General features: G+C 36.8%; 2 protein-coding genes across 2 annotated transcripts in view; both read left to right on the top strand.

The window, feature by feature from the left end:
- LOC127879302 (molybdopterin synthase catalytic subunit-like) overlaps positions 1–26563 on the top strand; it is a 237775-nt gene that overhangs the window by 75803 nt on the left and 135409 nt on the right. The window lies entirely within an intron of this gene.
- LOC127879301 (adenylate kinase isoenzyme 6-like) lies at positions 1793–25969 on the top strand. Its single transcript, XM_052426079.1, has 4 exons — positions 1793–1943; positions 13096–13247; positions 13552–13697; positions 22674–25969. The coding sequence occupies exons 1-4, from the start codon at positions 1901–1903 to the stop codon at positions 22858–22860; spliced, it is 528 nt and encodes a 175-aa protein (XP_052282039.1). The 5' UTR covers positions 1793–1900; the 3' UTR covers positions 22861–25969.

Raw genomic sequence — 26563 nt, 5'->3', positions numbered from 1 at the left:
AATGACATAAAATGTGTACGTTATCCGGCCTTACTCGAATCATTCATACATATTTTAATATTTATGTGCGCGTTCTTCGAACATACCTGTTTAATTAATGGTTCGTCGTTCACAGCTTTTTAACTCGAGTATTTATAGTATTGTGAATTATCGCGATCATTCTAAATATATTTGTCATATCTACGGAATTATTCTTACTAAATAAATTATTATAAAAAATATGTTTAATGTCGTGTTGACTACTTGTCATGCACTGTATGGAAACTGTGGCTCTTGCATTTATTAAAAGCAATACAAGACTAGCGGTTGTTATACATAATATCTTTCTTGATAGTCTTTCTGGAGCTTCATTAATCACATCCATTAATACATAAAAAATGGTATATAGATCGTGTTTTTTATTATATACAACACATTATTAATCTATTATTTTCTTTCCATAGGTGATCGTTATTATTGCATATATGCTTTATGGTCTAAATATAATTCTTGTTTTGCCGAAGAAAACTCGAAGGCGCGAAAATGACGATTTCCAGAGAGGTTGACCGCAGACTGACGTTGAAAACGTCATGGGCGAGATGGCCTGTAATGCATTTGAAAAGTGGTCATGATTTAACTGCTGGAACGATGGTTTATGTAAAACACAATACGTTTCTCGCGTTTAAAGGTAAATTGTGAAAATAATAAAAAATATTTTTTTATGATAACACCACATTAATATCTGCCTGATACGTTGCCTGATTTTTTTTCTATCTCACGTCGACACGAGTTCGCGTTATTATATCAGTCAGTGTTTGGATGTAGGTATAATATATCTAGAAATCAACTATCAAGTAATTATGTTTGGTCAATGGAATCAGCTTCAACTAAACAACTCGGCACGTATACAACAACGGCTCCGAAAGCCTCGTCGTTCTTTTATTCTAAGCATCACCTAATATATTACAGTAGTAACGTGTTACCCTCTATTTATTCGCATATCCTTTGAATTGGGGATCAATACCTGGTAGTTTCACACAGTTTACATCTTTTCAAAACGCCATCCTATATCCCTATAATTTTCAAATTAGCCCATGCAGAATGCGGATCATTTTTTATGCTGCACTAAACGAAGGAAATTTAAGTATCTCTCAATGTTTATGAGTACAAAATTATATTTTACGTTTTTTGATTCGCGCAGGTTTTGTATTTTCTTTAGTTAAAACATAATTGTTTCATTATGGCCTACCGGCCGGAAATTTTCTCGCGATTTCATCATACAATTACAAAGGCCGAGAGTGGACAACACATTCTTTTTCTTTTTCTGATACAACACTCCTTCCAAATAGAAAATTTTGTGCCGGTGCCTATTGGTTAAGGTATGAAAACTGTACACAAGTGCTCAGTTGGGTGTTAGTTTAAAATTATTAAGATTGTTTGTGTTTAGTTCGGGGTTTAGTTGTTAACATGTGGATAAGAGGGAGGGGGGGGGGGGGCAATGACAGCCACGGGAGAAAGGGTTTTTGAAAACCTCTACTGTGGCTGTCTCGTGTAAATGAGGAGGTTGTGAATTCCATGGGATGACTGATCTTGGGTAGAATGAGAATTTGCAATAGTCTTTTGAGGTTTGTATTTGTCTGAAGCAAGGGTTACTATCGAGTCTGGATCGGTAGTCGACAGGAACAAGGCGATTATCTGGAGGATTGTTGGCAACTTCATTGTGGATAAATCATACAAACGAAATATTTCAAACCCCATTGAGAGTGTTTTTTAAACTTTTAATTTGGAATGTAAAATGTTACGCACGTTTGCTCTGTCGTCAATTTGGTGATCTATAATGTGGCGTGTAACCCGAAGCTCTAGATGGAACCAGTCTCACCCACGTGCATGACGAAATCGAGTTGAAAACGCACAACAAAATATGGAAAACCTAAGACCAGGGGGGCCGAATATTTTAATAACGGGTAAGTGATAAAATAAGTTTGTACACATTTCAATGGACTTTTATTCGAAACCAGAAATATTCTAAACGTGTTCTGTCACCATGAACAAATATACACATGTGTAATATGATTTCGCGATATTGTTTATGTCACGGTCCTCCTTCATGCACAGGGATCGTTAGGTAAAAAATACTCTTTTATACTATATACATATATACAAGGGATACAACTGTCAGATTTCCTGCACAACATCATGGTCTGAACAATAGCAAAAAAATCGCTTTCAAAAGCAATAATTACACCAAAAAACTGTGTAACAACAGCTCAGACATTTTTCTATCAGATAATAACTATGTTTATAGCAGTAAAAGTGTTCATAGTTGTGTTTGAAACGAAAGTTTCATGGAAAACGGTAAAATTTTCGAAATGCGACACAGGTGTGCACACCCACTTTGACACATTTTGTTTCATAATTTAATAATTACAGAGAAGTTGAGCAATTTTACCTTGTTTTATTATCCATAGACACTTTATTAATCAAAGTAGACACCTTCCATAATTGCATGTAACTGCATATATGTAAAACACCGTAAATATTAAATTTGTTTACATTTCTACTATCTTCAAGGATTTGTATGCAATTTGTCAGGTAATGTTACGTGGAACGTGAATGGCTGGATTTATTACGGCAGTGGAATTTCAACCAATCAACTCGCATGTTACAAATACATGTGAACTATCCAAAATGAAAGTAAAACATTGTCATTGTGAAATTGAAGCAGATTGATATGAATTTCTAGCAAAAAATGCTCACTAAATAGTAATTATGTTCTATTTTACTATGAAAAAAAACTATCCAAGGAATATGTACCAGCAAAAGAGCTTTATAACAAAGGAATGCAAAAATTACATCTAGAATTCTCAGTTTTCAGCTGTGCACACCTGTGTCCAATTAAGGATTTTTGAGCATTTTGAATGAAACTTTCTCTCTTAGTTCAATGAAAAGCTTGTACTTTATTGCCAAGTGTATTATTTTCTGAAAGATAAATGTCTTGGCTGTTGTAATACAGTTTAATTGGTGTATTTATTGCGTTTGGAAGCAAATTTTTCGCTTTTGTTTACACCATGGTTGTGTGCAGGAATTTTCACAGTTGTATCCCTTGTATATATATACAGGGGACAAAAATATTTCTAAACTGCTCTCGTCCTGCAGGACGCTGCAGGACGACTGCATTAAAAATTTTACTCGTCCTGCAAACACATGCACTCGTCCTTCAAATATGTGTGAAATAAAGATTGCAAAGGGCTGATATGACTAATAAAGTTTTCTATACCACGGCTAAAATGCTGCTTACTCAGCAATTTATGCCAGCTGATAACAAAAGAAATGTTAAACAGTGACATAAGTTACTTATTTATGAGGAACACAAAATAAATAAATGAAGACAAATATTTTGCTAACTTCATCTTGTATAATTTTCAAAACTTAACATGTAACAGAAAAAGGACTGAAATAATCAAAAATTAAACTTTACTTGATTAATAAGGCTTTATTATTTAAACTATTTATATTTTGGAAAGTTCGCGAACGTTTGGTCTTATCGTACACGGAGTGCTTTGTTTTCCTTTTTTCTAATGCTCGCGTGCTTTCCGTTTCGGACGTTTGAACATCAACCAGAGCTCCAGATAAGGTTTTGTGAAATTCTTAAATTACTACCAGATTTTCAAAAAGAATTCTTAACTCTGAAATTTCATTCTTAACGTTACAACTAAGTTTTGGAAAATAATACTTATTTTTTATAAATGACCTAAAAATAAATAATAATGGTTATTTTCATGCAAAAAAAAATAAAAATAAACATACTAGCAACTTTATTTATACGAGTTCAACAGTGTCTTTTCAGTATTATACAATTTTATTTTTTTAAATACCTTCATATGCCCAAACTGTGCTTAGATTGCATGCCTTAGATGAATTTTTACATATTTCACAATTTAAACGGGTCTCCCCTTCAATCTTTTCAACGATTAGCCACGGGACTTGTCCCTTCCACTCGTTCAATGTTATTTTGTGATTACGTTTGGACCCGTCGTGTCGCGTTTTTGTTTAGCTTTTCCGACTGTGTCGGAAACTGAACATACAACATCGTATAATATTTTTTCTATAATGTCTTTCTAAACATTTAACTTCGGCTCACTTTGCGTACAATATGTTAAGAGCGTGTTTTTGGGCGCTATGCAGCTTTTTAGGACGCTCTCTGGGCGCCGCCATTGTTTTTTGACAGATAGACTGTATACGCCGCTTTTATTGGAAAAATGCGCTTTGTTAAACAAACCCGATAACCATTCTATATAAGCACCGCAAAGATCTTTAATACGCGAACAGAACTCAATAAAAAATCAATACGAACCGATGTAAAAATAATATTCGTAACTTGATTTTGTAATTCTTAATGGTACGACAAGATTTTAAAATAAATACTTAATGGACTTGAAAATAATTCGTAATTACGAAAATACGACCCTTATCTGGAGCTCTGATCAACCCGCCCCCTTTAAAGAATGCTCGTATGTCAGACATTTTCAGACGAAATTCAGACTGGTTTAAAACCGTACTTCGCGGTTCAATAATTCTTTAAAAATCATTACTTACAGTAAATGCAATGGGATGGTTCTCTGTCGACATGTACGCGCAAAGTTTACTCCAAAAAGCCAATAATTACTCAATTCACAGTCTCGCATAACAACGCGCACCTGCTGTATGAAATTTACAATTACATTTTCCGGTTTATTCGTGTTCTACTTTCGGAATAGATATGCTTTAAGAAAATGATTTTATTTAATGAAAAAGAGTCTAACTGGTCAGAAAATACATTTTAATATCAGCTTTTTTTCACTCGTCCTGTAGGACGAGCGCTTTAGGGAAATTCACTCGTCCTTTCAAGATTTCACTCGTCAATACGAGCGGACGAGTGGAATTTTTGTCCCCTGATATATGTAGTCTAGGTTGGCGCTAAGGAAAAAAAATTAGTAGCCAACTTTCAGCACTATAACCTTATTTGCTCAATGAACGACATAATCATTATCATGAATCTATAGGTATCAACAATGACTGTATTAAATTATCAATGAAGTCACATTTAAATAAATTATTTGTTACCTGAAATCAAATAATTTTATGTTTTTTTATTTTTCATTTATATTTATTTTCATGCACTGGCATAAACAGTATACAATGTTAGAACTTTCAGATATGCCCCGGTCTTTGATTGGGTGGGTCTTGCGTAACTCTTATTCGCCACCCCCCTTCTCCCAATAATTTTTGCCGTAGTCTGGTGCTTCTTGATTCTTGAAAAATACATTTACTGCAATGTATTCTTGAATTGACATATTTTTCCATAGTTGCAATATATAATTTATTAAAACGTACCGGTAAATTTGTAAGTCTTAAATACTGCATGTACTGAGTGGCTAGGCTATATTTAGTTACACATAGTCTGTCGTCAAAAAATGCTTTGCATGCGTAGAACTTGGCATTGCAGACGGCAGCAATGATTTCGCGCTCTTTCTTATAACACGGGTTTAACATGGCATACCGGTATTAATGCATGGTGAATAGTTATTATCACGTGGCTGTAGAAAAACGGTGTAAATCAGTTCTACAAATAGACATGATAAAATATACATGCACTGGATTTAATTTGTTACCGCATCAAATTATTAACGGGTTTTGTTTTTCACAACTTACTCGCCGTAAGTAATTTTACATTGCTCACCAATTGCAATTAACTTCTCATAATTAATGATTGTTTACAGTACGGTAAATAGGTGTGATGATGATGCCCGAAACCGCCTTTAATGTACTGCTTTATTTACCGGTTTTATATCACGTATTTATGCTACAACTGTGATTCATTGTTAATAAACGCTTACAGGCTTTTTCCGCCCTATGCCACGGGTCCGAAATTCGGCCCCATTCCCAATGCAAATCTGGTTGTTTTTTTCCCAATTGAAAAAAAATATTCCCAATTCAAAAAAAAAAAAAAAAAAAAAATTTTTTTTTTTTTTTTTTTTTTACCCTTTAAATATATAAGTTGACCTGATCTGGTGTAGAAAATAGAAAGCATTGCATAATTAAATTATCTGTTGCCTTGAATTTGTTTTAAGAACTGTAAAATATGTTAATGATTATTTAAGACTTTCCTTATTTTCCTCAAAATCCGGCGCTTCCCGCGATTTTTTTCACCTCAAAAAGGCCAAGCCTTTTCCCCAAATTCAGATTAAAAAACCTGCACTAATCACACATGTTCATAATATTTTGTAAAATTTTAATAATAAGTTATCAAAATAGTCGTTATTTACCAGTTAACGGCTTCTTTGAAATATAAGAAACACTGTTTTAAATAATTTACATGCGATAATTTTTCCCAATTGAGCCAATTTTGCGATTAATTTTTTTCCCAAAATGGGGGTTTTCGCGACGCGAAATTCCCAAAATTCCAGTGTGGCGTTTTCCCAAAATGGAGCGGAAAAAGCCTGGCTTACTCTGTGACCGACGTCAATCAAAAATAATAATCGCTATATAACTCCGCCTCCATAAACATTCTCGTAACCGATTCGACGTTAAATATCACAGTTTGGCGACTGGAAAGTTACCCCCGTGATGCATCCGTCAGCATACATGACTGTGTTATGTGGCTTGAATATACGATACGGGCATCCAGTTATCTCTTATCAATAGACTATCTATTACCACCTGGAGCTTTTATGGCGATTACATGTGGAAATCGGTACAGAGTTCTCTTTAAAAGTAGGGAATATTATATACTTATAGAGAAATATCAGGGTTTTTGCAATCACCATTTTCATTCACATTAGAAACTTTAATCGCCAGCTGAAAGATTCAATCGCCTATGGCGATTTTGGCGATCGGAAACGCTAACATAGGTAGTATAATAGAATATTTTTACTTAACGGTCCCTATGCATTCATGCACCCATTTTAATTCAAAAATTGTCCCCTACCGGTGAAACCGGAGGGGACTTATGGTTTGCGCTCTGTGTGTCAGTCAGTTAGTCTTTCACACTTTTCTGGATCCTGCGATAACTTAAAAAGTTCTTAATATTTGTTCATGAAACTTAAAACATGCATAGATGGCAATATGAAGATTATGCACGTTATTTCATTTTGTTCCTACGTTAAAAATTCTGGTTGCTATGGCAACAAATATATAAAAAATCTTACAATGGTGGAGTTTCACCGGTAGGGTACCATATTGCTTTACAATAGTCTTGTTTTGTATATAATTAGTGTAAGATATAGCTCATTTCTTCTGGTTTCGCCAACCATAAGATACTCACACTTATAAACGGTCTACACAATCATCATTGGGGATTTGCAGGATGGGCAAATAAGTTCTGCCAGCTGGGAACGTAGTTAAAATAATTCAACTCGCCAGCTTTATAGCCCAAAGGGTTGCTGAGAGTTGCAATGCGCCGTCTATTGTCCAGAGCTCCAGATAAGGGTCGTATTTTCGTAATTACGAATTATTTTCAAGTTCGTTACGTATTTATTTTAAAATCTTGTCGTACCATTAAGAATTACAAAATCAAGTTACGAATATTATTTTAACATCGGTTCGTATCGATTTTTAGCTCATCTATTTTTTGAAAAAAAATTATGAGCTATTGTCATCACCTTGGCGTCGGCGTTGGCGTTGGCGTTGGCGTTGGCGTCGGCGTCCGGTTAAGTTTTGCGTTTAGGTCCACTTTTCTCAGAAAGTATCAATGCTATTGCATTCAAACTTGGTACACTTACTTACTATCATGAGGGGACTAGGCAGGCAAAGTTAGATAACTCTGGCGTGCATTTTGACAGAATTATGTGCCCTTTTTGTACTTAAAAAATTGCAAATTTTGGTTAAGTTTTGCGTTTAGTTCCACTTTTCTCAGTAAGTATCAATGCTATTGCATTCAAACTTGGTACACTTACTTACTATCATGAGGGGACTGGGCAGGCAAAGTTAGATAACTCTGGCATGCATTTTGACAGAATTATGTGCCCTTTTTATACTTAGAAAATTGACAATTTTGGTTAAGTTTTGTGTTTAGGTCCATTTTATTCCTTAAGCATCAAAGCTATTGCTTTCATACTTGCAACACTTACTAACTATCATAAGGGGACTGTGCAGGCAAAGTAATGTAACTCTGACTGGCATTTTGACAGAATTATGTGCCCTTTTTATACTTAGAAAATTGAAAATTTGATTAAGTTTTGTGTTTAGGTCCACTTTATTCCTACAGTATCAAAGCTATTGCTTTCATACTTGCAAGATTTATGAACTATCATAAGGGGACGGTGCAGGCAAAGTTATGTAACTCTGACTGGCATTTGGACGGAATTATGGGCCCTTTATACTTAGAAAATTGAAAATTTGGTTAAGATTTATGTTTTGGTCACTTTACCCCTAAAGTATCATAGATATTGCTTTCATACTTGGAACACTCACAAACTATCATAAGGGTACAGTAAAAGGACAAGTTGCATAACTCTGGTTGTCATTGTTACGGAATTATGGCCCTTTTTTGACTTAGTAACTTTTAATATATGGTTAAATTTTGTGTTTCGATCCACTCGAAGTATCAAGGCTATTGCTTTCAAACTTCAAATACTTACATGCTATCATGAGGTTACTGTACCTGGCAACTTGAATTTTACTTTGACCTTTGAATGACCTTGACTCTCAAGGTCAAATTATTAAATTTTGCTAAAATTGCCATAACTTCTTTATTTATGATTAGATTTGATTGATACTTTGATGAAACTACTCTTACCTGACATACCACAATAGACTTCACCCAAACCATCCCCCGTGCCCTCCCCCCCCTCCCCCCCCCCTCCCCCCCCCCCCCCCTAATTTTTTTTTTTTTTTTTTTTTTTTTATAAGATCATCTCACAAATGACCACCACACCCTCACACTATACCCCCACCCCACCCCCCCCACCCCCCCCCCCCAAATTTTTTTTTTGATTTTTTTTTTTTTTTTTTTTTTTTTTTTTTTAAGATCATCTCACAAATTATCACCACACCCTCACACTATACCCCCCCCCCCCCCCCGATTTTTTTTTTTTTTTTTTTTTTTTTTTTTCGCTTTTTTGGAAGATAATGTAATAAATGTCCACAACCCCACACTATACACCCCTCTTCACTCCACTCCTCCCTCCTTTGTGATTGAAAATGAGAGTCCCTTCACCTTTAAAAAGAAAATAGATGAGCGGTCTGCACCCGCAAGGCGGTGCTCTTGTTATTGAGTTCTTTTCGCGTATTAAAGATCTTTGCGGTGCTTATATAGAATGGTTATCGGGTTTGATTAACAATGCGCATATTTTCCAATAAAAGCGGCGTATGCAGTCTATCTGTCAAAAAACAATGGCGGCGCCCAAAGACGGTCCTAAAAAACTGCAAAGCGTCCAAAAACACGCTTTTAACATATTGTACACAAAGTGAGCCGAAGTTAAATGTTTAGAAAGACATTATATAAAAGATCTTATACGATGTTGTATGTTCAGTTGCCGACACAGTCGGAAAAGCTAAACAAAAACGCGACACGACGGGTCAAAACTTAAACACACAAAAAAACATTGAACGAGTGGAAGGGACAAGTCCCGTGGCTAATCGTTGAAAAGATTGAAGGGGAGACCCGTTTTAATTGTAAAATATGTAAAAATTCATCTAAGGCATGGAATCTAAGCACGGTTTGGGCATATGAAGGTATTTGAAAAATAAAATTGTATAATACTGAAAAGACACTGTTGAACTCTTATAAATAAAGTTGCTAGTATGTTTATTTTGATTTTTTTTTTGCATGAAAAAAAACATTATTATTTATTTTTAGGTCATTAAGAAAAAATAAGAATTATTTTCCAAAACTTAGTAGTAACCTTAAAAATAAAATTTCAGAGTTAAGAATTCTTTTTGAAAATCTGGTAGTAATTTAAGAATTTCACAAAACCTTATCTGGAGCTCTGATTGTCCAAATGTACAAAATGTGACCACCACTGCAATGGCCACTGATTCTTCAAAAACTTACCAACGTTTACCTGTGTAAAGCACAAACTCATGCAAATGGTAACATTAAAGCAAGAAATAATTGCTTTTTATTATGCCCCCCTTCGAAGAAGAGGGGGTATATTGCTTTGCTCATGTGGGTCGGTCGGTCTGTCGGTCCGTCCACCAGGTGGTTGTCAGACAATAACTCAAGAACGCTTGGGCCTAGGATCATGAAACTTCATAGGTACATTGATCATGACTCGCAGATGACCCCTACTGATTTTGAGGTCACTAGGTCAAAGGTCAAGGTCACCGTGACCAGAAATAGTAAAATGGTTACAGAATGATAATTCAAGAACGCATACGCCTAGGATCATGAAACTTCATGGGTAGATTGACCATGACTTGCAGATGACCCCTATTGATTTTGAGGTCACTAGGTCAAAGGTCAAGGTCACGGTGACCCGAAATAGTAAAATGGTTTCCGGATGATAACTCAATAACGCATACGCCAAGGATCATGAAACTTCATGGGTAGAATGATCATGACTCGCAGATGACCCCTATTGATTTTGAGGTCACTAGGTCAAAGGTCAAGGTCACGGTGACCCAAAATAGTAAAATGGTTTTCGGATGATAACTCAAGAACGCATACGCCTAGGATCATGAAACTTCATAGGTAGATTGATCATGACTTGCAGATGACCCCTATTGATTTTGAGGTCACAAGGTCAAAGGTCAAGGTCACGGTGACCCGAAATAGTAAAATGATTTTCGGATGATTACTCAAGAACGCTTTTGCCTAGGAACATGAAACTTTATAGGTACATTGATCGTGACCCGCAGATGACCCCTATTGATTTTCAGGTCACTAGGTCAAAGGTCAAGGTCACAGTGACAAAAATCGTATTTACACAATGGCTGCCACTACAATGGACAGCCCATATGGGGGGCATGCATGTTTTACAAACAGCCCTTGTTTACTTTCAGTTTGTTATTGTTTTGTACGCTCTATCACCATATTGCAAACAGTTGTAATGTTGCCCACTAAAATTTCGCCATCAGTTAGGCCACAGTACACCAATCTTTGGCACATCGTGATATTCGGTCTAAGTAGATAACGATGTCGAACCGATATTGAATATTTACACTGTTCCAAATTTCAAAATGAAAATGTCAGCAAGAAAGGTTACAGAATTTGGTCAGAACATTTGTTTTGATGATACCTTAGACGAATTAAAAAATTGTTCTGGTCTGTTGAAAATCATTTCATTATATTTCTATAGTAAAACCTTGTTAACACTCTAGAGGCCACATTTATTGTCCGATCATCATGAAACTTGGTCAGAAGAATTGTCCCAATGATATCTTGAAGGAGTTCGAAAATAGTCGCATTTTACCTTATATGGCTATACATGTATATTACAATAGTAAAGCAGCGCTACTACTAGCTTTGAAAAGTTGGAAGTCTTGACTTCCAAGCCTTAAATTTTGGACGTCCCAGATAATACAGTTGGAAGTCCCAATTTAATTTCAATGAATATTTAGTAAACCCTACCGTATGTGTTGATCGCTGGACACATACATGTTCCAACACTATCCATTATCCTATAATCCAGTTTAATTGCTATTTCAATGTTCTAAACCAAAATATGGCCAGTATTGACGCTTATGTGTTAAAGAAATTTTGTAAACACAAATATCCGCCATTTTACTCAAGCGCATATGAAAAGTGAATTTGGGGATGGGATAATTCCCAGTGAAAATGTGTAAATCAAGTGACGTGCGAGCATCTAGCACTGTTCATATTTGGTTATATAACGAACAATAAATTTTAAAAAGCAAATTTTATTTAATTTATTGATCATAAATTTACATATTTTTTATGCCCGAGAACGGATTATCAGAGGTATATTGTTTTTGGCCTGTCTGTCATTGTACAGTGTTTTTTTTGGATGAAATATTCGGCGTTATTCGGCCCCATTCCCCCATCTTTAGAGTATATATTTTTCCCCCAAATATTTTTAAAAATCCCCTCGGAAGTGTTATTCAATTTTAATCAATACCTCATTTAAATATGTCTTTCGTTACGAATTTACTACAATTTTCCTGAACTGCATTCGCGTGTTTACTTTATTTTAGCCTATACCGCAAACCGTACGTAGTTCACCATCACGACTTTCGCTTTACGACATCTACCGCAAACCATACGCATTCCAACATGTCGCACAACAACAAAAGCTATCGTAAAAAATTGACAAATCTGTTTTAACTTAAAAATAAATTGATATTCTTTTCAAACAAGTACAACTTAAAAGTCAGTCCTCTTCAAATGCTGGCAGTGAAACGCCAGAAACGTCCGGTCAAGAGAGTGTTGAAAGACTGTTTAGTTTGCTCAACCTACTTTGCACGCCACAGAGAAACAGGCTTGGGGAAGCTACACTGGAGTCCCTTATCAGACTTTGTCTGCACACGGAGAGAGATGGTGAAGAGGAGGTCACCAGAATAATTGATAAATTCGCTGAAAAGTCCAGAAATGTTGAACTTTGAACATGAACATAACATGTTTATGAATGAAAGAGTTTGAATTATGTTTTTCTCCCTCTGTATGGTGAATTATAGTGTTAAAACTTGATTTTGTACTGTTACTAGCTAAGCATAGACATTTTCCCCTTTTACGAGCGAATTCCCCCCCCCCCCCCCCCCTCAGGGGACCCGACCCCCTTCCCCCTAAAATGAAAAAAAAAACTGTTGTATGTGTGAGTCTGTGTGTCTGTCACTAAACTTTAACCTTGGTCATAACTTTTGCTATATTGAAGATAGCAACTTGATACTTGGCATGCATGTGTATCTCATGGAGCTGCACATTTTGAGTGATGAAAGGTCAAGGTCATCCTTCAAGGTCAAAGGTCAAATATATGGCTTCAAAGCGGCAGGGGGGGGGGGGGGGCATGTGTTTAACTCTTGTTTTTTACAGCATTTGGGAAATCTGTAGTATTTTCCTAAGTGAAAAAGTGCCGTTTTGAGGTACTTATAAAGAAGAAAAAAAATGCTGGATTTAATTCCATGGAGTTAAATATACACATTGGTTGCTTTGTGTTGATCACTATTTTGTTGCTATAGGTACCCCAGGGACTGGCAAGTCTACCCTGGGACAGGAGCTGGCTCAGCGGTCGGGCCTGCGCTACGTGAATGTGGGAGACCTGGCCAAGCAGGAGCAGTTCTATGATGGCTATGATGAACAGTACCAATGTCCAGTGCTGGATGAGGATCAGGTCAGAGTTTATTCACTGGAAAATTTACAATCTGGATACAATGCATGTAAAATACGACAGTCGAAAATATGTCAGATTATGTTTTAATTTCAGATTAATATGACCTTTTCTCTCTTATGACCTTCTAATTGTTATTTTGTAACTTTGTAAGTTGTAAAAAAAATTCAAACCTTTTTCCTGCAGGCTGTTTTAATCTAATAAAAATTACCTAATATTATGCAGTGTCAATGCTGATGTTTTATTTTTCATAAAAATAATAATTTAATACAAATGTTGTTTCAAATTCAATCACAACTGTGTGCAGGTGCTAGATGAGTTAGAGGATCAGATGTCTAGCGGTGGGAACATTGTGGACTACCACGGATGTGACTTCTTCCCTGAGCGCTGGTTTGACATCGTGTTTGTCATGCGAACTGACAACACAATTCTCTATAACAGACTAGAACACAGGTAAACATGCTGTTTGTAAAGTTAGACATCAGTTTTATCAGCTTTTTAACATGACTTTCAGAAACATGACATAACTGGGATGTAATTTCTCTTCCTTTCAGCTGATTTTCACCTTTAAAATGCAAAACTAGTTGGACAAATATTTATTACAATTTTCTGCATCTTTAAAAAAATGAGTTATTGTGTGAGTCAGCTGAAGCCCCCCCCCCCCCCCCCCCCCCCCCCCCCCCCCCCCTTATTTTTGCAGTCACAATGGTCTATTGTGCTTGCTTGCGCCTTAACTTGTCCAGACTTTTGCAATCATCCATGCAATTTCAAACATGACTTATACAGTAGGGGGTAATCACGTGACAGACAAGATGGAGACGTCCATGCCGAGGCAGGTATTTTTCGTCGTTTTGTACCCTTTATTACTTGTATTATTATTTTTTATTTGGCTCACTTTCCAGTCATATAAGGGAGAAAGTTACTGGCTTTTATTTCATAGTAGTATTCGCTCTCTATCTCGACTTTACTCGGTGCAAAATTTCTTAGCGGGATGACCTAATTAGGGCTTCACTAAGAAAATTTACGGGGAGTAAACTCGAGATTTAAAGCGAATTTAAATACGAAATAAACACTAATCACCTTTTTACTAATATGGCTGGAAAGTGAGCGTCATTTAAAAATTGAACAGAAGTAATAAAGGGATTAAAACAGCAAAAAATTACTGTCTTGGTATGGACGTCCCCATCTTGACTATCACGTGATTACCCCCTCTGTTCTAACAATTAACAACTATCATAAAATGTCCACCATGAGATGTGTGGTGTGAAAAACCTGCCTCCATACCTCAAAAATCTAGACCTCACTTATAGGTCAAAAGTTTAAGTTGGCCACTTTATGCTTATCCACACCGTAGCTTCATAATTCAATTTGCAATTTTTATACGCCCGTATAAAATACGGGACGTATTATGTGAAACCCCTTGGCGGGCGGGCGGGCGGCGGGCGGAAGGCATCACTTTGTCCGGACTCTAATTCAAATTGTATTCATCCGATCTTCACCAAACTTGGTCAGCAGTTGCATCTAGTTGATATCTAGGCCAAGTTGGAATATGGGTCATGCCGGGTCAAAAACTAGGTCATAGGGTCAATAAGTGCATTTTCAAAGGGGCCACTTTGTCCGGACTCTATTTCAAATTGTATTCATCCGATCTTCACCAAACTTGGTCAGCAGTTGCATCTAGTTGATATATAGGCCAAGTTCGAATATGGGTCATGCCGGGTCAAAAACTAGGTCATAGGGTCAATTAGTGCATTTTCAACGGCGCCACTTTGTCCGGACTCTAATTCAAATTGTATTCATCCGATCTTCACCAAACTTGGTCAGTAGTTGCATCTAGTTGATATCTAGGTCAAGTCCGAATATGGGTCATGCTGGGTTAAAAACTAGGTCACTGGGTCACTTAGTGCATTTCAAGGATTTAGCATGGTGTCCGCTCTCTAATTGAAGTATTTTTCATCCGATCTTCACCGAATTCGGTCAGAAGTTGTGTCTAAATGATATCTAGGTCAAGAACAAATATGTGTCTTGGCGGGTCAAAAAATAGGTCACAAGGTCACTTAATGAATTTCAAGCGTTTAGCATGGTGTCCGCTCTCTACTTGAAGTAGTTTTCATCTGATCTTCACTGAATTTGGTCAGAAGTTGAGTCTAAATGATATCTAGGTCAAGAACAAATATGGGTCTTGCTGGGTCAAAAACTAGGTCACTTAATGCATTTCAAGCATTTAGCATGGTGTCCGCTCTCTAATTGAAGTAGTTTTCATCCTGTCTTTACCAAATTTGGTCAGAAGTTGTGTCTAATTGATATCTAGGTCAAGTTCAAATATGTGCTGCTTAATTTTCAAAAATATATCATTTTGCCACTCAAATGGTAAAGCTATCAAGTTGTCCAAAACCTTCAAACGGGCGTATCTTGTGACAGTTTGGCACTCTTGTTAAGTAATTTATTATACATATAAATGTTCACTATGTAGAGACAAGGTGTCACATATAAATACTGTCTCCAGTGTTTTTTTTCTCACTATTTTGGGAATGGGTCCGGGTCCTTTTTGATTGGGAAAATTTGCGGCGTTTTGACTAAAATTGGGAAATTAGTGTTGTTGTTGTTTTGCTAAAGAAAAGCTTCAAAAGTGAGAAAACACATGTTTTTAGCTCACCTGAGCGGTAGCTCGAGGTGAGCTATTGTGATCACTCAGCGTCCGGCGTCCGGCCGTCCGTCCGTCCGTCTGTAAACAATTTGTAAACATCTTCTTCTACTAAACCATTGAGCCAATTTCAACTTAATTTCATGTGGAGCATCCCTAGGTCATGGGACAAAAGAATTGTTAAAAAAAATTTGATCACATAACCAAGATGGCCGCCATGACCATATATGGTAAAAACCTTAAAAAATCTTCTTGTCAGAAACCGCTCATCAGATTTTCAAAAAATTTCACAGGGATGACCTTTGAGGGCTCCCCTGAAAAAGTTGTTCAAAGAAATTTGATTCGTCAAAAAACATGGCCGCAGGAGCTCGTTGAACTTTGCATGTTTATTCGTTTTTGCCTATTTTGTGAAAACTTTCAAAAATCTTCCACATTTTTTGTCCGATCCTTTCCAAATTTGCACAGTGTCTTTAGATCAATGAGGACACGAACCCTACAAAAAATGAGCATTATTGGTCCATGAAGTACAGAATTACCTCCCCTTGAATTGAGAAAATGGTGTTTATGCAATAAAGTCCAAATTTTTCATCCAATTCTTTCCAAACTTGTAAGGATTTAGCATGGTTCAAACAAGGGAAACAACTACGGTTTATGCATGTTCTTTTTATTACAGATTTGCCTCCCTTTAATTCATTCAAAATCTCATTTTACAGCAGAGATTACAAATCTGACCTGTAAATGAGCCCCATATTTACTGCCGGTGCTATGTTACCTTTTCCCATTTGATCATTCTTAAGTATTGGTCTTGTAATGCTGCTACTGCTACTGCTACTGCTACTGCTACTGCTACTGCTACTACTACTACTACTACTACTACTACTACTACTACTACTACTACTACTACTTCTACTACTACTACTACTACTACTACTTCTACTACTACTACCACTACTACTACTACTACTACTACTACTACTACTACTACTACTAGTACTAGTACTACTACTACTAGTACTACCAGGGGTGGCGAAATCAAATGTCCGAGTTGCCCGAGTCGTACATTTGCTTGTCTGGGCAACTGACTTTTTTCAATTAAGTTGTCCGAGGACAACAAGTTTTTAGCTCATCTATTTTTTGAAAAAAAATTATGAGCTATTGTCATCACCTTGGCGTTGGCGTTGGCGTCGGCGTCCGGTTAAGTTTTGCGTTTAGGTCCACTTTTCTCAGAAAGTATCAATGCTATTGCATTCAAACTTGGTACACTTACTTACTATCATGAGGGGACTGGGCAGGCAAAGTTAGATAACTCTGGCGTGCATTTTGACAGAATTATGTGCCCTTTTTATACTTAGAAAATTGAAAATTTTGGTTAAGTTTTGCGTTTAGGTCCACTTTTCTCAGAAAGTATCAATGCTATTGCATTCAAACTTGGTACACTTACTTACTATCATGAGGGGACTGGGCAGGCAAAGTTAGATAACTCTGGCGTGCATTTTGACAGAATTATGTGCCCTTTTTATACTTAGAAAATTGAAAATTTTGGTTAAGTTTTGTGTTTAGGTCCATTTTATTCCTTAAGCATCAAAGCTATTGCTTTCATACTTGCAACACTTACTCACTATCATAAGGGGACTGTGCAGGCAAAGTAATGTAACTCTGGCGTGCATTTTGACAGAATTATGTGCCCTTTTTATACTTAAAAAATTGAAAATTTTATTAAGTTTTGTGTTAAGGTCCACTTTATTCCTACAGTATCAAAGCTATTGCTTTCATACTTGCAACACTTATGAACTATCATAAGGGGACCATGCAGGCAAAGTTATGTAACTCTGACTGGCATTTGGACGGAATTATGGGCCCTTTATACTTAGAAAATTGAAAATTTGGTTAAGATTTATGTTTTGGTCCACTTTACCCCTAAAGTATCATAGATATTGCTTTCATACTTGGAACACTCACAAACTATCATAAGGGTACAGTAAAAGGACAAGTTGCATAACTCTGGTTGTCATTGTTACGGAATTATGGCCCTTTTTTGACTTAGTAACTTAATATATGGTTAAATTTTGTGTTTCGATCCACTTTACTTCTTAAGTATCAAGGCTATTGCTTTCAAACTTCAAATACTTTCATGCTATCATGAGGTTACTGTACCTGGCAAGTTGAATTTTACCTTGACCTTTGAATGACCTTGACTCTCAAGGTCAAATTATTAAATTTTGCTAAAATTGCCATAACTTCTTTATTTATGATTAGATTTGATTGATACTTTGACGAAACTACTCTTACCTGACATACCACAATAGACTCCACCCAAAACATCCCCCGTGCCCTCCCCCCCTCCCCCCCCTCCGCCCTCCCCCCCCCCCCGCCCTCCCCCCCCCCCCCCTAATTTTTTTTTTTTTTTTTTTTTTTTAAGATCATCCCAGAAATGACCACCACACCCTCACACTATACCCCCACCCCACCCCCACCCCCCCCCCCCAATTTTTTTTTTTAAATTTTTTTTTTTTTTGTTTTTTTTTTTTAATCTCATCTCACAAATTACCACCACCCCCCATCACAAAATAACCCCCCCCACCCATTTTATTTTTTTTAAAACGGTTATGTTTGAAATACCGTCCAACCATCGCACCCAAAAAATACCCCCCCATCGACCCCGCCACCCCCCCCCCCCCTCCCCCCGCCCCCTATTTTTTTTTTTTTTTTCGCTTTTTTGGAAGATAATGTAATAAATGTCCACAACCCCACACTATAAACCCCTCTTCACTCCACCCCTCCCTCCTTTGTGATTGAAAATGAGAGTCCCTTCACCTTTGAAAAGAAAATAGATGAGCGGTCTGCACCCGCAAGGCGGTGCTCTTGTTTAAAAGTCGCGTCCAGGTATACAAAAAAATACATTGTATTAAAGCCGTAATTAAGTTTTACAAAACCGGATGTTGACACGCGATTACATTGTCAGTGCTATTTGCGGAGCAATCAAGCTAAAATACGTGCACTTTCCTGCGCAGTGATCTCCCTTATTCTATATGAGACCGGGAGCATGCCGCATTTTCAACATTGGGCCCGACTGTTAGACAGTGTACAGACTATTTTTACAATCAGACGGAAATAAAAAGTATCAATCTAAGATAATCAAAACACGGTCTACCTTGTTATTTAAGACGACTTTAATGGTAAAGATGAAACTTTTTTTTTAATCTTCAACAACGTAGCAGAAACCCGAAGCTTTGAGCAGCACACCTCCCAAAAAAACTAAGAAAGATTATGATAAAAAATTTGATCTAAGTAAACGCACCAGAACTTTTCAAGAAACATGGCTAACTGATTTTCAATGGTTACCAGTTTATGTAATCAAATTGCTACCAGTAGCGGAGCCTCAGTCTGATGAGGTCCACATATTGGACTAGTTTAATTTGTTAAGATTACAATGTACTTATGTTCAGCACATGTTTTAATAACACTAGCTTTGCAAGATTTAAAGTTTGAGAAAGTCTTTATATTGTTTATAATAAACTGCTATAATGAATATACCATTGAAATACAATTATAAACAAAACAAGCAAATCATACTCATTTTGATATATTCCACATTATTTAACATTAATCAATAAATGCGTTTATAATTTATATAAACATTAACGGACAAGTGTAGTTCAGCAACGGGCAAGTTAAATTTCCTAAATGGTTGTCCGTGGACAAGTTTAATTGTTTGAGATTTCGCCACCCCTGACTACTACCACCACCACCACCACCACCACGTCTACTATTACTACTTCTACTACTACTGCCACTACGTACGATACGGGACCACGACTACTAGACTACTATACGACGACGACCCGACTACTACGGCTATACGACGACGACGGCGACGACGACGGCGTACGACGACGACGACGACGACGGCGACGACGACGACGACGACGACGACGAGACGACGACGACGACGACAAACGACGAGGACGACGACGACTGACGGACGAAGACTACTACTACTACTACTACTACTACACCACCACACCACCACCACCACCACCACCACCACCACCATTCACAGTGACAAAAAACGTATTCACACAATGGCTGCTACTACAACTTATAGCCCATATAGGGGGGCATGCATGTTTTACAAACAGCCCTTGTTTCTATGGGATTTTAACCACAACTGTTCATGTTTATCTCCGACACATATTTTTAGGTCACCTGTCATGAAGTGACACGGTGAGCTTATGTGATCGTGTGATGTCCGGCGTCCGTTGTGCGTGCCTGCGTGTGTCCATGCGTCCGTCCGTCAACAATTTGTTTGTGTAGACAGTAGAGGTCACAGTTTGCATCCAATCTTGATGAAATTTGGTCAAAATGTTTATCTTGATGAAATCCGGTTTGGGATTGTATTTGGGTCATCTGGGGTCAAAAACAAGGTCACTAGGTCAAATAATAGAACAACCTTCTGTAGACAATAGAGGTCACAGTTTTCATCCAATCTTTATGAAATTTGGTCAGAATGTTTATCTTGATGAAATCTGGGTTGGGATTTTATTTGAGTTATCTGGGGTCAAAAACTAGGTCACTAGGTCAAATAATAGAAAAACCTTGTGTAGACATTAGAGATCACAGTTTTCATCCAACCTTTATGAAATTTGGTCAGAATTCTTGATGAAATCTGGGTGAGATTGTATTTGGGTCATCTGGGGTAAAAATCTAGGTCAAATAAATAGAAAAACCTTGTGTTGACAATAGAGGTCACAGTTTTCATCCAATATTTATGAACTGTGGTCAGAATGTTTATCTTGATGAAATCTAGATTGGGATTGTATTTGGGTCATCTAGAGTCAGGAACTAGGTCACTAGGTCAAATCATAGAAAAACATTATGTAGACAATAGAGGTCATAGTTTTCATCTGATCTTAATAAGTCAGGTGAGCGATTCAGGGCCATCATGGCCCTCTTGTCAGTATTATATTTACTAAAGTTGAACTTGTTTGGAAGGTAGAATGAACAAAATTGTGAGATCTAAAAAAAAAAATGGGCAGGGGGGGGGACAAACCTTCCATTGTGAATTTTCAGCTCCTGTTTGGGAAAAATATATACTTTTTATGCTCCCCCCCCCCCCCCCCCCCAAAAAAAAAAAAATTGGGGGGAGCATATAGTCGCTGCTTCGTCAGTCCGTCTGTCCGTCCGTGCACAATTTTTGTCCGGGCTATTTCTCAGCAACTAATGACGGGAATTCAATTAAACTTTATGGGAAGCTTCACTACCAAGAGGAGATGTGCATATCATCAGCTGGTTCTGGTCGGATGATTTTTCACAGAGTTATGGCCGTTTGAATTTTTCCATTAACTGTACATATAGTGCAATTCTTGTCCAGGCTATTTCTCAGCAACAAATGACCGGAATTCAATGAAACTTAATGGGAAGCTTCACTACCAAGAGGAGATGTGCATCTTATCAGCGGGTTCTGGTCGGATGATTTTTCCCAGAGTTATGGCCCTTTGAAATTTTCCATTGTACATATAGTGCAATTCTTGTCCGGGCTATTTCTCGGCAACTTATTACGTGAATTCATTGAAACTTTATGGGAAGCTTCACTACCAACAGGAGATGTGCATATTGTCAGCCGGTTATGGTTGGATGATTTTTCACAGAGAAATGGCCCTTTGAAATTTTCCATTGTACATGTACATATAGTGAATTTCTTGTCCGAGCAAATTTCTCAGCAATTTATCACAGGAATTCAATGAAACTTTATGGGAAGCTTCACTACCAACAGGAGATGAGCATATTATCAGCTGGTTATGGTCGGATGATTTTTCACAGAGTTATGGCCCTTTGAAATTTTCTATAAACTGTACATATAGTGCAATTCTTGTCCGGGCTATTTCTCCCGTACTACTGACTGGACTTAAATTAAGCTTTATGGGAAGCTTAACTACCTTGAGGAGATGCACATGCTATTAGTGAGTTCTTGTTAGATGAGTTATGGCCATTTGAAATTTTTAAGTTGCTAAACCATCCATTGTATTATTTTGTCCAAAGTTATGCCCCTCAAGACGTTTCCTTTAATCTGAATATATAGTGCAATATTGTGACAAAAAAAAGCTTTGGGGAGCATCACCGGTCTCCTACGGTTTCTTGTTTCCATTGGGAATGGGGCAGATTACCAGACCCAATTTTGTATTGGAAAAAACCCACTGGTCTCCCTACTTCAAAGGTCAAAGTTGCACTTAAAAGTAAAAGTTTAAAATTGCCCATACACTGATTGTCCAGACTAACTATTGGTTCATCTTGCATTCTAAAAATAATTTACCAGCAATGTTTGCCATGTGCAAACATCATTTTTCACATGTAGATGTAAAATGTTATATAAGACAATAATAATGTATGTTCAGCAGATGGCTTGTAGTCTGTACTAGCTTTATTTATCTCAAAGCTCAAGGTCACTTTTTACGGTCTTCTGTTCAATTCTTGCTCGATACAGTTAGTCTTGACTGTAACTTTATCATTCATCCTGCAATTTTAAAAAGATTGTTGTACAAACATGTCATGCGCAAGACCCGAGTCCTTAAGTCAAATTTCATGTCAATGCTCAGGCATGTTCATGGTGCAGAGTTTAAAATAATAAGTACACGCATGATTAAAGATGGGCTGGTCTTGTTGTAGAAACTGTAAGGCATCTAGTTTAAAATATTATATAAAAGAAGCATGACCATTGTGTTTTCTTCTTAGAACAGTAATGTATGTTAGGAGCAGCAGTTCTAGGTGTATGTGTGTGTCTGTTTAAGGGGATACAGCGGTAAGAAGTTAGAGGACAACGTCTCCTGTGAGATCTTCCAGACCATCCTAGAGGAGGCCCGTGGGGCATACAAGCTAGAAATAGTGCATGAGTTGCCTAGTAACACACCAGAGGACATGGAGGAAAACCTGGACAGAATCATACTCTGGATTGAACAGTGGAAGGCCTCGCACTAGCAACGGCGGCAATGTGTGTGTAGTGTAACCATGTGTGTATTCTAGCCAGGCTGTGGCCCAATTCAAAGCCAAAGTCAGATATTCTCATTATCATTCAAAGTTCAATATCAGCACTTAATAGCCTGGGAGAATGATAGTGCTATAGAGACTGGTATGGGTTGCAGTGATTCAGACTGGTTGGGACTGGTCACTTCTCACTGTGGGGTGACAGGCAGTCTCCCAAAGTTGGTGATGTAGCTCACAAGGCTTCAGTTTGATACGGGATAAGGATCTACTCTGAATAGTGATTGCTTATCTGTGTGACAGCCCACCAGCCATTTGTATTTATTATACATGTATTAAGCATTTACTAGGTTTCATTTTGCAATTTGGATGTGAAACTATACTTGTGTACTTTTCCTTTGCTGCTGGGCTTTAAGCTATACATGTCAGTGTACTCCCTGGGTCAAAAGAATCTTTAGCCAACATTATTGTAGAATAAAGAAATTCTTTTAACCATAAGTTGGGAATTTTTAGCGATTGCATTTAGGTCTCATGGAATTTTTATGCCCCCGGATCGATAGATGGGGGGTATATTGTTTTTGGCCTGTCCTTCTGTCTGTCATTCTGTCCCAAAACTTTACTGTACAGTAAAGTTTTGCAATAACCTTTGAAATATTGAACATAGCAACTTGATATTTGGCATGCATGCATATCTCATGGAGCTGCACATTTTGAGTGGTGGAAGGTCAAGGTCATCCTTCAAGGTCAAATGGGAACAAAAAAAGCCGCGCATTAGGGGGCATTGTGTTTCTGACAAACGCATCTCTTGTTCTTTCAACATTTGATATTAGTTATCATGGGGAAGTGAAACGCATTTGGGAACATAAAAAAGCAATATTGTCTGTAAATTAATATTCTGTAATTTTATCTGCATGCTGGTTAACTGTTTGTTATCCACCGCCAGAGGCGGAGGGATATTGTTTTGGCGCCTCCGTCCGTCCGTCTTTCCATCCGTCCGTCCGGCACTTTTGTGTCCGGAGCCATATCTTGGAAGTGCTTTGGCGGATTTCATTGAAACTTGGTATGAGTATATATATAGATAAGAGGATGATGCCTGCCAAATGGCATTGTAAACTTTTTGTTAATAACAGAGTTATGGCCCTTTTATCTTGAAAAAATGCTTTTTTTGTGTCTGGAGGCATATCTTAGAAGTGCTTTGGGGGATTTCATTGAAACTTGGTATGAGTATAAATGGGTAAGAGAATGATGCACGCCAAATGGCATTGTACGCCATCGGATAATAACAGAGTTATGGCCCTTTGTATCTTGAAAGAATGCTTTATTGAATGTCAAATATAACACTTTTGTGTCAAGAAGTATATTGGCGGGGGATATCAATTCAATGAATTTGCTTGTTATTTTTAAAATGCATAATTTACTAGGTACCTTTCTTTCTGGTCCCTTATGATCATTAACAATTTAGTGAGAGCATACCAAATATTTTTCTCTTTTGTGTGTATTTTTGTGTGTGTGTATATTGCCTTTTTATTGGAAGGCTGATAACAGTATTCTGAAGACTATGTCATTTTGTATGATACAAAGACATTGAAGATGAAATAACTTCTCGCCAATAAAATTGTGAACAATTATTTATGCAATAGCCAGTTAATGCATACTACTTAAAATGTGTTTCCTGTTACTCATAATTGTTATATGAAAATTGTTGAGATATGTTTAAATAATTTTGTTAACTTATTCAGAAATCTGATTGCCAGTGATTATAGCTTTAAATAATAACTGGTGTATACTGAAAATCATATATTTCGCGTTATACTAGCCCATAAACAAGGGGTATGTGTATTATTGATGTGTGGGCACAAATTTGGCCCCATTACCCAGTCAGTCACCACAACCACCATCAAATAGTATACAATGCCCCTCAAATTAAAAACCAATTTCCTTCTCTGCAATAAGAAGAAAAAGTTATAAGGAAATTATTGACCTTAACATTATTTCAAATTAATTTCAGTAAAGCAAGTAATTAAATTTTATTAAATCATTGCACTTGTTTATATTTAATAAAGATATCTATATGACTCAGGGCTATATATAACAAGTATATTTGCGTTATTATGCAATTAAAATAACCAAAATTAAATTCAAAATAAAGCTTACAAAAATGCATATACAAATTTAATAACGTTATTCCCGTAAAAGACCTTGCGTCACGAAATGCAATTCTTACGAACACCGGGCGTGTTTTTTAGACTGGTTATTTTCCGTACAAAAATGTACCGGATAGTTTATACGCCGTTCTATGAAGGAAAGAAGGCAGTCTTTCCAGCGGTTATCAATCTTTGGGGGTATTATTGTAATTATTCGTAGAATTATTCGGGGCATTGAAAAACCAAATTAAGCTCAAAAGTAGGGGGTGAACATTTTTGCTAAAACTATTGAATTTACAAAAACCCTATTGTTGTCAAAAACAGGGGTTGATTGCCCAATATACCCCAAAAATTATCTATAGTCCTGATTACTAGATTTTCATTATTTAAAGTAAAATAAAAATTCTTAAACTCCTGAACTTCTGATGTATTTTGCATAAAAATTAACGTTTCTTCAGGTAGAAGAAACCCACTTCTGCAGAAGTGAAAATATGTGAAGGTTACATAGACCTGATCTGTATTTTGTCACTCATTTCATGTCAAATACGGGTATGATTGCGCAGACCTTGTATTAGGATTAGATTCAAGCTGCAGCCTTTAATGAATTTTATAGTAATTATATGGGATAACTCAGGAGGTGATGTTCAGAATTGTTATTTAACTTAATGTGTGCTTTTCTTTTACATTAATTATTTCACAAGAAGCTTACAGATATAGATGTAGACTCTTTTACAGACGTGTGAACAGAGGACTCCTGTTATAAAATGCATTACTCAACATCACTTATTACTTATTGTTGCTGATTGTTTACCTGTACATGTATGTTAAGCTTTGTGTGAACCGTTGAAGCATGTTTGCATCGTTCATCAGCCAATGAATTAGAAAATTCTAGATTGTCTATTTATGAAATCAATTTAGTTATGTATTGTTGCCTATTTGAAATAAATGAAACAAATAATTGATGTCAATTGTTTGTTAGTATTTTCAAACTGCTGTTTACGCAAGAATCTCTTTGTCCTGTAAGTCAGCTTTTAATTGTAAAAGGGGCATTGACTGCTAATTGTTTTAATATTTGTGGTTTGTGCAAAGGCAAGAGCCCCAAAATTATTACTACACAAATGTTATTCCGTTGTACTTAAATATCTTGAGCTACCTTGCTTTATGAACTTAAGAAACTAGAAAAATACTCATGTTTAAATGATTGGTATAAAGCTCAAACCCATAATCAACCATAATTAACACCACTGCCACATGCCTGCCACGAAAATGAGTAAAATGATTCATGACTCAAATTTATGACCTCCATAAATTGATTACAAAACCCCATATGGGACTTTTGATCTGGTGCGATACCAACCAGTTGGTCAAGAAAAAACAAGAGACCCATTATATACTGACCCAGCAATCCTGTAGTAAGTAAATTGTGTAAGTATTTGTACAAAAGCTACATCAGAGGGGGTAATCGCGTGATAGTCAAGATGGCGTCTTTCATGCAGTGACAGTTATTTTTTCGCTGTTTTATACCCTTTATAACTTTTGTGTATTTTTTAAATGAC

The sequence above is a fragment of the Dreissena polymorpha genome, chromosome 4 (genome assembly GCF_020536995.1).
Source record: "Dreissena polymorpha isolate Duluth1 chromosome 4, UMN_Dpol_1.0, whole genome shotgun sequence".
Classification (NCBI taxonomy): domain Eukaryota; kingdom Metazoa; phylum Mollusca; class Bivalvia; order Myida; family Dreissenidae; genus Dreissena; species Dreissena polymorpha.
This window is presented reverse-complemented; position numbering and strand designations above follow the sequence as displayed.